Source organism: Pseudozyma flocculosa, assembly GCF_000417875.1.
Source record: "Pseudozyma flocculosa PF-1 unplaced genomic scaffold scaffold00009, whole genome shotgun sequence".
Lineage (NCBI taxonomy): Eukaryota > Fungi > Basidiomycota > Ustilaginomycetes > Ustilaginales > Ustilaginaceae > Pseudozyma > Pseudozyma flocculosa.
Genome location: NW_006920877.1, coordinates 812152 through 826171, shown reverse-complemented (window position 1 = coordinate 826171; position 14020 = coordinate 812152). Strand labels below are relative to the sequence as shown.

At 65.1% G+C, this 14020-nt stretch overlaps 4 protein-coding genes across 4 annotated transcripts in view; 2 read left to right on the top strand and 2 right to left on the bottom strand.

Moving 5' to 3' along the window:
• Positions 1-2391: 2391 nt before the first annotated feature.
• PFL1_03212 (uncharacterized protein) lies at positions 2392-4654 on the bottom strand (the record flags this gene model as incomplete). The annotated part of the gene is made up of 6 exons (XM_007880727.1): positions 2392-2526; positions 2661-2831; positions 2930-3001; positions 3191-3770; positions 3873-3974; positions 4098-4654. 6 exons carry the CDS (start codon positions 4652-4654, stop codon positions 2392-2394), a joined length of 1617 nt encoding a protein of 538 aa, XP_007878918.1.
• A 556-nt stretch (positions 4655-5210) lies between these two features.
• Positions 5211-8130, top strand: PFL1_03211 (uncharacterized protein; the record flags this gene model as incomplete). Its single annotated transcript, XM_007880726.1, has 8 exons — positions 5211-6137; positions 6308-6705; positions 6850-6997; positions 7099-7228; positions 7355-7431; positions 7555-7674; positions 7794-7896; positions 8063-8130. The coding sequence occupies 8 exons, from the start codon at positions 5211-5213 to the stop codon at positions 8128-8130; spliced, it is 1971 nt and encodes a 656-aa protein (XP_007878917.1).
• Positions 8131-8483: 353 nt separating this feature from the next.
• PFL1_03210 (uncharacterized protein) lies at positions 8484-9853 on the bottom strand (the record flags this gene model as incomplete). Its single annotated transcript, XM_007880725.1, has 5 exons — positions 8484-8882; positions 8999-9159; positions 9300-9366; positions 9488-9549; positions 9655-9853. The coding sequence occupies 5 exons, from the start codon at positions 9851-9853 to the stop codon at positions 8484-8486; spliced, it is 888 nt and encodes a 295-aa protein (XP_007878916.1).
• Positions 9854-12453: 2600 nt separating this feature from the next.
• PFL1_03209 (uncharacterized protein) overlaps positions 12454-14020 on the top strand; it is a gene marked incomplete at both ends in the record, with an annotated part of 3814 nt that continues 2247 nt past the window's right edge. The window contains one exon of the mRNA XM_007880724.1: positions 12454-13845. Within this exon, the coding sequence (XP_007878915.1) occupies positions 12454-13845 (1392 nt within the window). The remainder of the gene's footprint in view (positions 13846-14020) is intronic.

The following is a 14020-nucleotide window of genomic DNA, read 5'->3' as shown; positions in this document are numbered from 1 at the left end:
CACGGTTTGCCACCGCCCATGCAGGTTGCAGCTCAGGACGCTAACGCACGGGCACCATGATGCCACTGCCCCTTTCTCGCTTCTACTCGCTCTCCGTCCTGGCCATGCCTACCAGGCAGCTAAGCCACGTATGTACTGTACATACTGTGGCAACAATGGCAGGCGGGCAGCTGATGTACAGGGGCCACAGATGCGTTCTGGTGTGCTGCACATATGTGCGCGGCTGCAGTAGACTTGTGAGTGGGGACGCCACCCTGTCCTCTCTTGGCAAGCCATTCGAGAGAACGGGGGCAAGCAAGCAAGCCAAGAGATCGAGATCCGTCGTGCATCGCTCGTCGTCGTCCCGTCCGCCGTCTTCGGGCCTCGTTGCTACGGACATCGCATCGGGTTGCTGTGGCATGGCGTGGCGACTGGCGAGCGTATCCGTCTCTCTTGTCTTTTCTCGCGGCACAGGATCTCCGGACATGGAAAGCCGGAGGGGCGACAAGTAGCCGCTGCACGGCGTGGACCACGCCATTCCGCACGAACGGACAAGGCTACCCGAAAGACGACAAGGATGCAGGCCGTGGTCGTGGTGGTCGCGGCGGCACATCCAGTGGCGGGTTTTGGCGCTGTGCAGGCAGGCGGGCGGGAAGGCAGGCAATGACTGGAAGATCGTAGACGGGGTGCAGCCAGTGCCCAGTGCGTGGCGGACAGACGAATAGCCATGAGGAAGAGAGAGCGGCGAGAGGTTGGACAGACCAATGGAGGTCAGAGCGACGGTCTCGACCCTTCCTCTAGACGACGAAGGGGACAGCATCCCCGCGGCTCAAAGCAAACAAAACGACGGAAGGCTTCCTCCGGAGATGGACCGGGGATGGAAGAGGGATGGGGGGGGGGGGGAGGCGTGATACCCGATGCGTTTCCGGAAGCCGGCCGGGAATCTGTACCTGTTCCTCCCTCCTTGATTGATGGCTAGGCTGATGCATGAGCAGGAGGGATAGGCGGGATCTCTGTTCGATAGACGCCCGGGCGGGGGAAGAAGGTTGTGAGTAGGGGAGAAGGGACACGTTGTCCGTGTGACAGGTTGCGAGCTATCGAGCCCGATGCCGACGCCATCCGGCTTTGAACAGAGCGCGGGCAGGACCTCATATCGGAGAGAGCGTGGGAAATCCACCACCTGGCCAGGCCAGGCCTGGCCTGGCCTGCCTGGTTCCGAGATCGACATCGACAAGCAGCGGCGGTCTGGTCGCTCCGTGCTTCTCCGACCCCGACCCCGACCTCGACCTCTGTACATCCTTTGTGCTGCTTGCTTACCGTTCTGTTCTTTACCTCCGCCACGCCGTACCGTATGTACCGTTGCAGACGCAGATCGGACTCTCGTTCTCCTCGTCCTTCGATCCCACCGCGACCGGCGTCATGTCGGGGACGCGGAATGGGAATGCCGCCAAGCCACCGCTTCTCTGCGCCACAACTTTGGTCTGCTCGGGAGCGCCGTTGTGCAGCGATGTTCTCGGACCGGCCCCGATCGATCGCGCCCTGGACGGGTTGTACGACGCCAAGCCAGCCCATGCTGCGGCATTGGCGGTGTGATCCGGCCTTTGCGCTTCTGGAACCCGGAGAGAGGCACGTATCGACCGGCAAACCATGCTCTGGCTCTGGCTCTGGGTCTGGGTCTGCACCAGCCCGCGTGGGACCGATATAATTGCACAGACGGAAGGACCATTGCATGCTCGAGCGAGCCCACTGGATGGTGAGCATTGTACGCATCGCGGGAGTGACTTCCGATGCAGATGAGAATGACGCACGAGAGCGGGCGGGTATGCGAACAGAGCCCGCGCCGCTCGTCTCGTCGCTGCGCGTCTGGGTTCGACCTCTGTGCTGGCCTCGTCGCCTCCCTGAACGCCGCATGGATCCCGCCGGCCTCGACGAGTGGCAAAGTGGTCGGGTTGATCTCCCGTCTCCTTGCCTCCTCTTCGACGCACTCCAAAGGTGGAGAGAGAGGAAGGAAGAGGCTAGACAGGGCGAGCGAGGAGGTTTGAGTGGGGGCAAACCAGGCAAGGCGTCCACATTCGAGGAGCAGAGTCGCCAGTGTGCCAGGGGTCGGGCAGTAGCACCAGCGAGGTCTGCCCAGGGCCCGGTATATGTTGCCCTGCGCGGCTCAAACGTGGTAACTGCTCTTCTCCGCGGTCCAGGCCCGAGTGTCGTTGCAGTGATGGACTGGGGGGCGACCGCGCGTCTTGGCCAGCACGACTGAGGGCATCCGACCGAGGACGCCAGGTCGAGCGGGCGCGACCATGCCTGTGCATCGCTCACACGCACACAACCGATCGGCTGGTTCTGCGTCTAGGCTTCTATTCCCGTTTCTGGTCGCTCTATGGCCGACCGCCGACCGCCGACAGCCGCCTAGGACTAGGACTGCTGCGGCGTCGCGCTCTCGCACATCTCCGGGATGGGCACGTCGTCGCCCAGCTGCGGCAACACGACCCGGCCCACCTTGTCGTACTTGTCGCTCTTGTCGTAGAACGACTTCCATCCGAGCAGCGCCTATGTGAGGCAGGCGGGAGGGAGGGCGAGGAAAAAAAGGGCGAGGAACGGCCGCGCGGGTCAGCCTCCTTCCTGCGTCACCACGTCCACGCACGGCAGCATCGACCGACGGGCAGGCCGGCACCACGGCTCACCTTCATCTGCGAATCGTCGAGGCCACGGACGTCGTGCGTCAGGTGCTCCTGGAAGCATCCCGTCACATACGCCCGCGATGCGTCGATGCCGCTGAAGAACGAATAGCTGCCGCCCGGTCCGTAAATGTGCCGCGACGGCGTGACGTCGTACACGTCGCCCAGGATCGCAATCTGACGGTCAAAGAGGGGGTGTGGAGAAGCAGGCAGTCAGCGAGGCGTGTAGCTCAGGGAAAGCGACCCGACGCACATGGCGGCACACCCGTACGCACGTAGACCGGCTTGCTGGGATCCCGGCCGTTGTACAGCGCCAGCTCCGGCTGCGAAAAGATCCTCTCACGTTGCTGTGTGGAACAAAGGGGCGAGCGATCAAGTCAGCTGAGCATGTCTCTCGAACTGCATCAGCAATCGCCCCAGCGGCGGCGGCGGCGGCGGCGGCGATGGCGACAGCGACGGCGGTGACTTTCTCTGTTGCGCCACTCCTCCCATCTGACCGATGCGGGCAATTTGTCGAGCGGCTCGTAGATCCTCACCGGAAAGTACGTCTTCCACTTGACCCACTTGCCGCGGTAGCCCCACAAGACGTCACCGGCGATAAACTGACCGACGGCCGCCGCAATCACGAGGCCCAATAGCGCCATCTTGATGGTCGACAGCAGCGCGCCTGCCGCTCCAGGTTGGGCGGCGTCGGCGCTCTGCTGCCGCCTAGGCTCCTGCGCGACGGGCGGCAGGCCGGCCTTGGCTCGCTCAGCCGCCTTGGCCTCCAGCCATCGCTGATGAGCCAAGAAGGGCTGGTTGGACTTCTTACTCGGCACCGTCCTGCCTGGATTGGACGGGTCGACGTCGCGCTTCTGCGTCTTTGCCGCGGTCGCTCCACCTGCCGCCGCCGCCGCTGCCAGCTGTCCGGCGGACGCCTGCTCACCTGCGGGGTCCTGGGAGGTCACGGGGGTGGTGGTGCCCGAGGCGAGCGGGGTGGCGGCGGCGCTGGTGCCCGGCGTCTCGCCACGCGGTCGGTCCGAGGGTCCAGCGACGGTGCGCCAGGCGTCGTTGGGCACATAGGGATCCGAGGCGAAGGTCGAGACAAAGTCGCGGAAGAAGTTGCGCCACGGCGCTCTGCAGAAGCGTGGCCATGCAAGATTGAGAGGGTGAGACAGTGCAGCCTTGGTACGGCAGAGCAGCGGTAGCAGAGGACAGGTGTCAAGGCGGGGCACTCACTGCGAGGGTAGGGCGTGGCCGCCGTCGTGGAGCTCGACGCGGGAGTTGGCGCAGATGTCGACGAGGGACTGGGATCGCTCAAGGTCGACGATGTGGTCGGCTCTGCGAAGCGCGGAGGAGACCAGAGAAGAGCAGCGGCGGGGGAGTTGGAGATTCAGCAAGCGTGCTTTGGCCGTGGTTATCGTCTTGGCGGCCAGGATGGGCGGGGCGGGCGGATGAGCTCACCTTCCGAGAACGTGCAGGACGGGGGTCTGTACGGGCTTTTCGAAGAGCGCCTGGTGGACGGGGTCCCTGCTGCGGAAGCCGGATACGGCGATGGCGAAGCGGAAGGGGCCCTGGTTGGCGGGGAGGCGGAGGCCGGGCACCTTTTCCGGGTGCTCAAAGGCGGCGGCGAGGAGGCCGGCGAGGCATCCGCCCTGGCTGAAACCCCATACGGCGTCAAAGGGGCCCTCTTTTTCGAGGACCTCGTTGAGGTAGCGCACGGATACGTCCCAGTCTAGGTAGACGCCGTCGTCGTTGGTCCTCCACCATGCGCGGGGCTGTTCCTCGATGGGGGTGTTTTCGTCGATTGTTTGGCCCTGGGAGCCCTCGGGGGCGTCGACGTCGATGGCGGAGACGTCTGTGATGGGCTGTACGAGGAGGGGCCCGTTGATAAAGGTAAAGTCTGCGACGTCGCGGCAGGCCCTGCGGATTGCGCCGGAGCGCTTGGAGAAGATGAACGAGTTGGACGTGTAGCCATGGGCCATGAGGATCTTGAGCTTGCGCCCGGTGGAGCTGGCCATGGTGGGCGGCGGTCGGTAAGACAAGGCAGGGGGGTAAACAGGCGGGAGCGACGAAGATGGGGTGGGCCAAGGTGATGTCGGTGGGGTGGTGGTCGTGGTGGGCGGCAAGGAAGGATGAGAGCTGGCAGCATGGCATACTACTCAGACTCTGTCGGCAGCTCGTCGTCTTCGGCTTGAGGCCGTCCGTCGGTGGGTCTGGGCTGGTGTGACGGGCCGGCAGGTTGGCTCGGAACGCGGGCCGCGGCCGGCCGGCGCCAGGCAGCCTGCCGGTGGGCACGAGCCATGCCAGCAGCGCAGTGCAGCGCAAAGTCGGACGCTGCTGCGCTGGCCGGTGCGGTGGCGGCGGCGGCGGCGGCATTTTTCCAGGCCTGGAAATTCCCAAGGCTGGCTTGCTGGCTCACCACCTCCTTCCTTCCTTGCGCCACCACCGCTGCTGCTCTCGCCTTTGCCATCGCATCGTCCGGATCCCCATCATCGCCTTCGTCGCAAGACGCCGCTCCTTCCCTGGCTGCAGCGAATCGGCTCGCATAGCTACCGCCCTCGCGCCGCAACAAGAATGACGGCCATCGAGGAGCGACCGAGGCGTGGACGCGGGCGTCGATGCGCGCTGCTCCAACGCACCCTCGCCGCCACAACCACCGCCCTCGTTGCCCTCACACTGGCCCAGCTGCCCACCGCCGCCAACGCATGGTACCTCCCCGGAAGCGCACCTCGCTCCTACCGCAAGGGCGACCCCGTCCCCTTCACCGTCAACGCGCTCGAGGCAAAGGCCTTCACCTCCCAGGTAAAGAGCGTCCTGATGTACGACTACTACGACCCGCGCTTCCAGTTTTGCGCACCCGACGGAGGGCCAAAGCCAGAGAGCGAGGGCCTCGGCAGCGTCCTCTTTGGCGACCGCATCTACAACAGCCCCGTACGCGCGGCCATGCTCCAGGACCAGACGTGCAACGAGCTATGCCGCGTCCGCCTCACCCCAGACCACGCCAACTTCATCAACGACCGGATACGCGAGGAGTACGCAGTCAACTGGATGGTCGACGGCCTCCCCGTGGCCGAGTCGCGCAAAGAGGTCAAGACGCACGAAGAGTTCCTCTCGACCGGCTTCGCCCTCGGCCGCCTGCTCGACGAGCACTTCAACCCCTACGACCCGCCCGCCCTCAACAACCACTTTGACATCTACATCGACTACCACCAGCGCGCACCCAACGAGTACCGCGTCGTCGGCGCCAAGATCTACCCGCTCACCATCGACTCGCTCCGCGGCGTCGGCGCCAACCAGCAGCCCAACTGCAAGGCCGCCGGCTCGGTCCAGCTCAGCAACGCCTCGACCACCGACGTCGCCTACACCTACAACATCTACTGGAAGCAGAGCGACACGCCCTGGGCCACCCGCTGGGACGCCTACCTCAAGGTCTTCGACCCGCGCATCCACTGGTTCTCGCTCGTCAACTCGGTCGTCATTGTCGCCTTCCTCTGCATCATGGTGCGTCTGCGCTTGCCGGCGGACAGTTCCCTCGTTGCGCCCAGCTGTTGTGACTCTGTCGCGCCGGCTCATCGCCGACTTCGTTTGCCTCCCTCTCTATCGCACTCTCCCTCGCTCTCCAACCCCCCGCCTCTCGCATCTGCCTGCGCGCCGCGCCCCCCTGCCTGCAGGTCGGCATGATCCTGATGCGCTCCGTCAGCCGCGACATCAACCGCTACAACGCCATCGACCTCACCGAAGACGTCCAGGAAGACTTTGGCTGGAAGCTCGTCCACGGCGAGGTCTTCCGCCCGCCGCGCCATCCCATGCTCCTCTCGGTCCTCGTCGGCTCCGGCAGCCAGCTCGTCGCCATGGCCGCCGTCACCCTCGTCTTTGCGCTGCTCGGCTTCCTCAGCCCCTCGAACCGCGGATCGCTCGGCACCGTCATGATTGTCACCTGGACCCTCTTCGGCAGCATCGCCGGCTACGTGTCGAGCAAGACGTACGCCAGCCTCGGCGGCGACAACTGGAAAAAGACCATCTTCCTCACCGCCACCCTCTTCCCCGTCGCCGTGTTTGCCATCGTCAAGTGAGTCTCGACGGTTCGCTCGGCTGCCAGCCAGTCGACGGACAGGGTCCTGCAGGCGGAGAGCGACGGCGAGGCTGACGCGATGTGCATCGCCTGCTCTCCTCTTCTCTTCTTCCTCTTCCTTGCCTCCCTGCCCCACGCCAGCCTGCTCAACTACTTCCTCATCTTTAGCGGGTCTTCGGGCGCGGTGCCGTTTGGCACGTTCTTTGCGCTCATCGCATTGTGGTTCCTCATCAGCGTGCCGCTCACGCTGCTCGGCTCCGTCGTCGGCATCCGTCGAGGCGGCTTCCAGGTGAGTCGGCGGGCCGCAGCGAGCTGACGACGAGCCTCATGTAGCGATCGACTTCGGCTGATCGCAGCGCGCGCGTCCCCTTCTTTCTCTGTCTTTGCCAGCACCCGGTCAAGGTCAACTCGATCCCTCGACAGATCCCGCACCAGCAGACGTGGTACCTCCGCCCGCTGCCGTCGGCGCTGATGGCGGGCATGCTCACGTTTGCCTCGGGCTTCCTCGAGATCTTTTTCAGTGCGTAGACGTGGACCGATCCGCGCAGAGAGGAGCGCCTCTGAGCCTCGTCACGCCACGTCACTGACCACATCCCTCGACTCGACTCGACTCGACTCGACTCGACGCTGCCCCGATCCGCCGCAGTCCTCAACTCGATGTTCGGCACCAAGGTCTACTACGCCTTTGGCTTCCTCGCGCTCGCATTCATCATTACCGGCATCGTGAGTCCGCACTCCGGCCTGCCCGGTGGGGTTGATGCTGCATCGTAACGCTCTCTGACTCGCACCGCCCCTGCTCCACTGCCTGGTTATCCTCGTTGGACACGGGGGGAAACGACGCAATAGACGACGGCGACAGTGACGATCCTCTTCACCTACTTCCACCTGTGCGCCGAAGACTATCGGTGGCACTGGCGCTCGTTTATCACGGGCGGAGCGGGAGGATTCTGGCTCTTTGCCTACGGTGTACGTCCCGCTTCCCTCACCTCCTCCTTGATCGGCCCCGAAAGGCTGACAAGACAATATCGACAAACTGACACGAGTGACCTCCCCCGCATCTCCCCTTGCCTTGTTGGGGTGCGCAGCTCTTCTTCTGGACGTCGAGACTCGAATTGCCAGGTACGGCCAACAAGGTCCTGTTCCTCGGGTACCTGACCATCCTCTCTTCGCTCTTTTTCGCCCTGTTCGGTGAGTCCCCTCGCTGCGCTGACCTGGCCTGGTCGCCACCTCGTCCTCGTCCTCGTCCTCGCCCTCGCCCTCGCCCTGCGCCTCGTATGGCATCGCACGCTCGTCCATCCTTATCTCAACCCACCCCGCCGCCCTGTTTCGTCCTTCTCTGCCCTCATCATACCAGGCGCCGTCGGATTCCTGGCTACCTATGCGTCCTTGAGGCGCATCTACTCTGCCATCCGAGTCGATTAGGACCCACATCGCGGCCCGATTCATCGTCCCGACCAAGGTCCCGGTCCCATTTGCTCCCCCTACCTTTCCTTCTCTCTCTCCCTTGCAGCCTCGCACTTGACAATACAGCAGCAGCAGCAGCGAGCGACGATTGGATGGCGCACCTACCGTTCTGCAACGGCCCAGCCTAGACCGACCGACAGGCGGGATTGACGGAGCTGACGTGCGTGTATTCCCTCGTCTTGATCGTAGTGCTACTGGTGAGCAGGCATCGTGGGGCAAATGGGCAGACTGCAAAGACAGACGGGAAGACGGAGGCTGGTGGACTAGCAGCCCCGGCCGGACCAGGCCCTGCGGACGGGGCGGGCGGACGCTCAAGCCCCGTTCCTGGGCCTCTTGGCCCTCGCATCCTCTCCTCCTCCTCCCTCGCCATCCCCATTCTGCTGCTGCTGCTGGAGGTCGAGCTTATCCTTCTTGTGAGTCTTGTCCTTTCCAAAGGTGCGGTCGCCCTCCTCCTTGGGCGCGTGGGGCATGAGCTCGGACGACTCCTTGTGGCCGCTCCACTTGGGCACGTCGTCGTCGACGTCCATGACGCGCTCGCCGTAAAAGATGTGGGCCGTGGGCGCAAACGTCGAGGGGACGTGGCCGTCCTTGAAGCGGAACGACGACGGGTAGGCCATGACCATGTTGCGCCCCTCGTCGGCCATGGGCGACCGGCAGTTGCGGCACGAAATCTTGCACGGCACCGAGTGGTCGCTGTGCCCCTCTTGCGTCTGTCGGATGATGCCGCCGCCGCCGCCGCCGCCGTGGTCGTCGTCAAGGCCAAGTGGCGGTCAGAGGGGTGTCCCACGCAGCTCATCCCCGCGGACCTTGGAACGCCCAGACTCACCGAGAAGAAATCGAGATAGATGGGGTCGCAGCTCTCGGCGAGGCGGACCGACGTCTTGTGGAACAGGGCGGCCCACTGGAACGGAGCGCCGTGGAGGCGCTGGCACTGGGTGCAGTGGCAGTGCTTGGCGTCAATCGGGTCGCCGTGGTACTCGAACTCGACTGTCGGAGACAGAGGCGGCGCGAGCGAGCGAGGGACGGGCAGGACAGGAAGCGCGAGGTAAGCGCAAGTCCACCGGGCAGAGCCAGAGGAAGAGCCGGGGTGGATGACCCAAGAAGAAGCCGCTGGACCTGCCACTCACGCTTGCCGCACCAGCACTTTGCCGTGTACTTGACCTCGAATTCGTCGCTGCGCCAGACGTACGGCGGCTGTACGAGGTTGTCCAACCGGACAGGTCGAGAAGGCGAGACGAGACGCGGCAGAGGTGAGGTCGTCAGAGGTCAGGTTGGTTGGGGATGAGCAGGCGCTGCGGTTGATTCGACGACTCACCTTGAGCAGGTAGCCGGCCTCGCTGCCGCCCTTCTTGCTCGGGATCTCTCCCTTCCAACCCGCTGCAGATGGCGAATCATCGGGGGGCAAGAGGGATGTTGGCTCGATGATGGGTCAGTCGGCCGGTCGCTGCATCGACAAACTCGGCCGCTGCCGCTGCTGCTCACTGTTGGGGGGCTTGACGACCTCGTGACCCTGGGAAGTCTTTTCCGACATGGTGGCCGACGCGCTAAAGGGGCGGTGGACGAGGTGCTGGCCGATGGCTGCCAGGCGTGCTGCAGCGGGGATCCTCCTCGACGAGGCGGCGGTGAGGGGACGGAGAGACGACAAGGTCGAGGCGGCCAAGGCGGTCGAGGGTCGAAACATGCAAGCGGGCAAGCGGGCAAGCGGGCAATCTGCGCGAGGCGGCGGAAAGGATAGGCAAAGGAAGGAAGAGGGGCGGTGGCGGTCGGGGGTACGAGGGTGAGGCAGTGGCAGGGAGGGTAGATATCAAGTCGGCCGAGGTCGAGGAGCGAGAAGGACGGATGGGTGGGTCGAGGACCAACACAGCGGGCGGGGGCGGTACGGTAGGGTGCAGAGTAGTAGCGGCGAGGGCGAGGGCCACACGACACCGCGCCTGGCCGTCGCTCGTGGGGTTCAGGTCATCAGTCGACGACGACGACGAGGCGGCGATGTCGAAGAGGCGACGAGGCCATGGTAGGCTAGGGTAGGCTACGGTGGTGCGAGGCTCAAGCAAGCTGGCGTAGCGAGCCTAGCAAGCTGCTCGACGTGAGTCAGCCCGTCGAGAATGACCGATGAGCGACGCAGGCAGGCAGCAGACGACGCTCGCTACCTCTCGCTAGCTAGACGAGGCTGGTGGAGGTGGCGGCCAGGCTCAGCAGGCAGGCGGCTTGACCATCCCAAACCAAGCCGCCGTGACCGCTTGCTCTGATCGTCGTCGACCTACAACGTGCTGCTGCGCGCTGTGGCGAGCGGGCGGCTCATCGTCACCATCTGTCGGACGCAAGCCGACCAGCGGGCCCACTCCGCCATGGCAGCGGCCAGCGGTGCCAAGAGGCCGGTCTCTCTGGCAGCCGCTCGACACGACCCCAAAGGCGGCTGACGGAAGAGGCGACCAGAGACAGCCGACAGGCGACAGGCCACACCCGCGACGCCAGCACAGGCTGACATGTGGAGGAGCGAGGCCAGGCAGGCAGGCAGGCCGGACGCATCGAGCCAACGCGGACCCTCGTCCGAGCCACGCCAACTGGCTCGCAGCCCCCCACTCTCGGGCGCGGCCCGATCCGGGTTTGAAACTCGGAGATGGAATCTTGGCAGGGGCCAGCCCAATCGGGTGAGCCCGAGCGGCTCTTCGGGTCCGCCCAGCTCGAGCAGTCGCTCTGGCTCCAAGGCTGTCGAAGTGGGCCCCATCGACGAGGTACCAACGCTAGCGCCCGCCGCCGCTCCGGCGTCTCCAAGCTTAGCTTCCCCTTCACCTGGGCTTACAGCCGTCACGACTCTGCTCACCCTTTTCGAAGAGGGGAAGCAGAGGCTGAGTTGCTGACGCGCTGAGCCGCCCAGCCAGCCATGGGGGGCGGGCCCACGGAACGGCTCCGACAGATCGACGCCCGTCGAGCTTGCATTTGCCTAGCCTGGCCTGCCTCACCGCGCCAGCCAGCCACGTCCCCGCCGGACTTGCCAGGCTGCTTGGCCTGGCCTGGCCTGGCCGGGCAGGGAGCGAAAAATCTGGTTCGCCGAGCGCGTCATCGTCGCGTTCGGTGGACTCGAAGCTGGCGTGGCTAGGCAGGCCTTGCCGTCCCCGAGGCACGAGGCCAGCGGGCTTGGGCTGGCCTCCTGCCTGGCACGCTCTGCCTGCGGGCTACAAGCGGCGCGACGCAGCCTGGCCTGGCAGGCATCGTGTGGAGCTTGGCCTACCCTGCTGGCTTGCCTGCTGGCCAGCCAGCCAGCCCGGCCCTTCCTGTTGCCTGCAGGAGCCGGTCGGGGCAAGGGGGTTTGGCAGGCAGGCAGGCGGGCGGGCAGGCGGGCGGGCAGGAGAGGGAGAAAAAAAAATCAAAAAAATCCCGGCCTCGGTTGCTTTTTCGCTGGCGGAGGCGGCGGCGGCTTCGAGGCCAACCGTTCCCTGCCTGCCTGGATGCTGGCCATCTGGCAAGGCTGCCGGCGCGTCCGAGCCTGTCCTGGCCTTGCCTGGGCTTGCCTGGCCTGTTGGATCGCAGCTGGGTCTCGACGCTGGCAGGGATCGCTTGCTTGCTTCTCACCCACCACCATCGCCACCACCACCACCACCATCATCATCATCATCGCCACTCTCCCTCACCACGCGCCCCGCAGCAAACCTACGCTCCCTCTTGTCCGACTCGGCAGCTGGTCGTCTGCTGCCGTCCCACCCTCAGCCGGTCTTGTCTGGCTTTCACCCCGGGCCGCCTCCTTGCCGAAAGCCGCCCTTGACGCTTCCGCCACACGCGCCTATCGGCACGATTCGCGCTCGACCCTCGTTCAGCACTTGACTGCGCTGGACCAGCACGGTGCTCCTCGTCACCCATATCATCCGCCAAATCGAGCCACCGACCCCCTGATCCGCCGATCTGCGCTCTAGCGAAACCTATCCGTAGCCAGCACAGCCTTCGGAACAGGTTGATTCACACCAGCGTCGCCGCCGCCTCCGCCGCCTGACTGCTGCTGCTGCTCAGCCGGCCTGACCCAACCTATCCCGACGGGCGAGTCCTTGCGTTTGCCTCCACCACCGTGCCTTTGGCTCTCCCCATCTCGCACCTCCCAATTGGTACGAACGCTGGTGCGCGCGCAATCTGCTCTGAAGCTATCGCTTCGCCATACAGTCAGCTCGCCACCCCCATCCAGCGCGACATCGACTTTGCGTCGCTCCGACCAGCTTTGACCCCCCCCTGTGGTTTCCGGACGGCGCTTCACCACCGAACACCCCTCTGTATCGCCACCATCCAGCAACCACCATGTCGGCTTCCACGTCTGCAGCGCCGCTCGGCAACGGGCTCACCCTCCCCGTCGGCAACGGCCACGGCAAGCTCAATGGCTCGTCGCCAGTCAAGAAGCCTCTTGCCGACAGCGACAGCGACCTGAGCGAGGAGGAGGACTCGGCACCTCTGGCCAAGCGTCCGAGGACGTACGGCAAGGTCAACGGCAACGGCAATGGCAATGGCAATGGCCTTGCCGTCAAGCCACCGCCCAGCGACGACGGCAGCAGCGACGACGATGATGCGCCGCTCGCCAAGAGCAACGGGGTCAAGAAGGAGGCCCCGTCGGACGACGGCGACGACAGCGACGACTCGGACGCGCCGCTAACGTCGGTGGTGGCCTCGGCGCCGCCCTCGACCATGGCCGGCTCGGACGACGAGGGCGACGACTCGGACGCACCGCTGACGGCCTCGGTGCGCGGCAAGAGGTCGAGCGGGTCCGACGACGACGATGACGATGACGACGAGGATGACGAAGAGGAGGAGGAGGAGGACGACGACGATGGAGATGACGCCGACACCGATGCCGGCTCGGCGATGGGCAAGGTGGCCAAGGCGGCCAAGAAGGTCAAGTCCAAGATCAAGGCCAAGCTGCAGAAAAAGGGCGGCTCGCGCAAGACGCACGAGGCGGGCAACGGCGAGCAGAAGTGGACCACGCTGGTGCACAACGGCCCGCGCTTCGCTGAGCCGTACACGCCGCTGCCAAAGGACGTGACGCTCAAGTACGACGGCCAGCCGGTGGTGCTGCCGCCCGAGAGCGAAGAGGTGGCCATGTTCTACGCCGTCAAGCTCGAGACCCAGCACGCCAAGAACCCCATCTTCAACAAGAACTTCTTCGACGACTTCAAGGGCTACCTGAAAAAGTACCCGCCGCGCAACGGCCTCAAGATCCAGAGCTTCGACAAGCTCGACTTCCGCGACATGTACAACCACTGGCGCGGCATCAAGGACGCCGAGGCGGCGGCCAAGAAGGCCAAGGCGCCGTCGCAGCGGAAGCGCGAGCTCGAGGAGCGCAAGGCGCAGGAAAAGGAGTGGCGCACCTGCTGGGTCGACGGCGCCGAGCAGTCGATTGGCAACTTCAACATCGAGCCGCCGGGCCTCTTTCTGGGCCGCGGCGCCCACCCAAAGGCCGGCAAGGTCAAGCGCCGCACCATGCCCGAGGACGTCACCATCAACCACAGCGCCAACCAGCCGGCGCCCAAGCCGCCGTTTGGCAAGTGGGGCGAGGTGGTCGAGAAGAAGGACGTCACCTGGCTCGCCTTCTGGAAGGAGCCGCTCAACGGCAACTACAAGTACGTCTTCCTCGACGCCGCCAGCGAGTGGAAGGCGTCGTCGGACAAGACCAAATTCCAGAAGGCGCGCAAGCTCGACGTGAGTGTTTCCGGTGCCCCCTGCGCCCAGCCGGGACCTGTCCGCCGCCTCCTGTGTTGCCTGCCGTCGTGCTGACCCATCCGCCTCGTCGAACCTGGGTTCTTCGCCGCCCTCGCCTCTCTCCATCTGCGCGCACCTCTCTCTCTCTCTCNCTCNCTCTCTCTCTCTCTCTCTC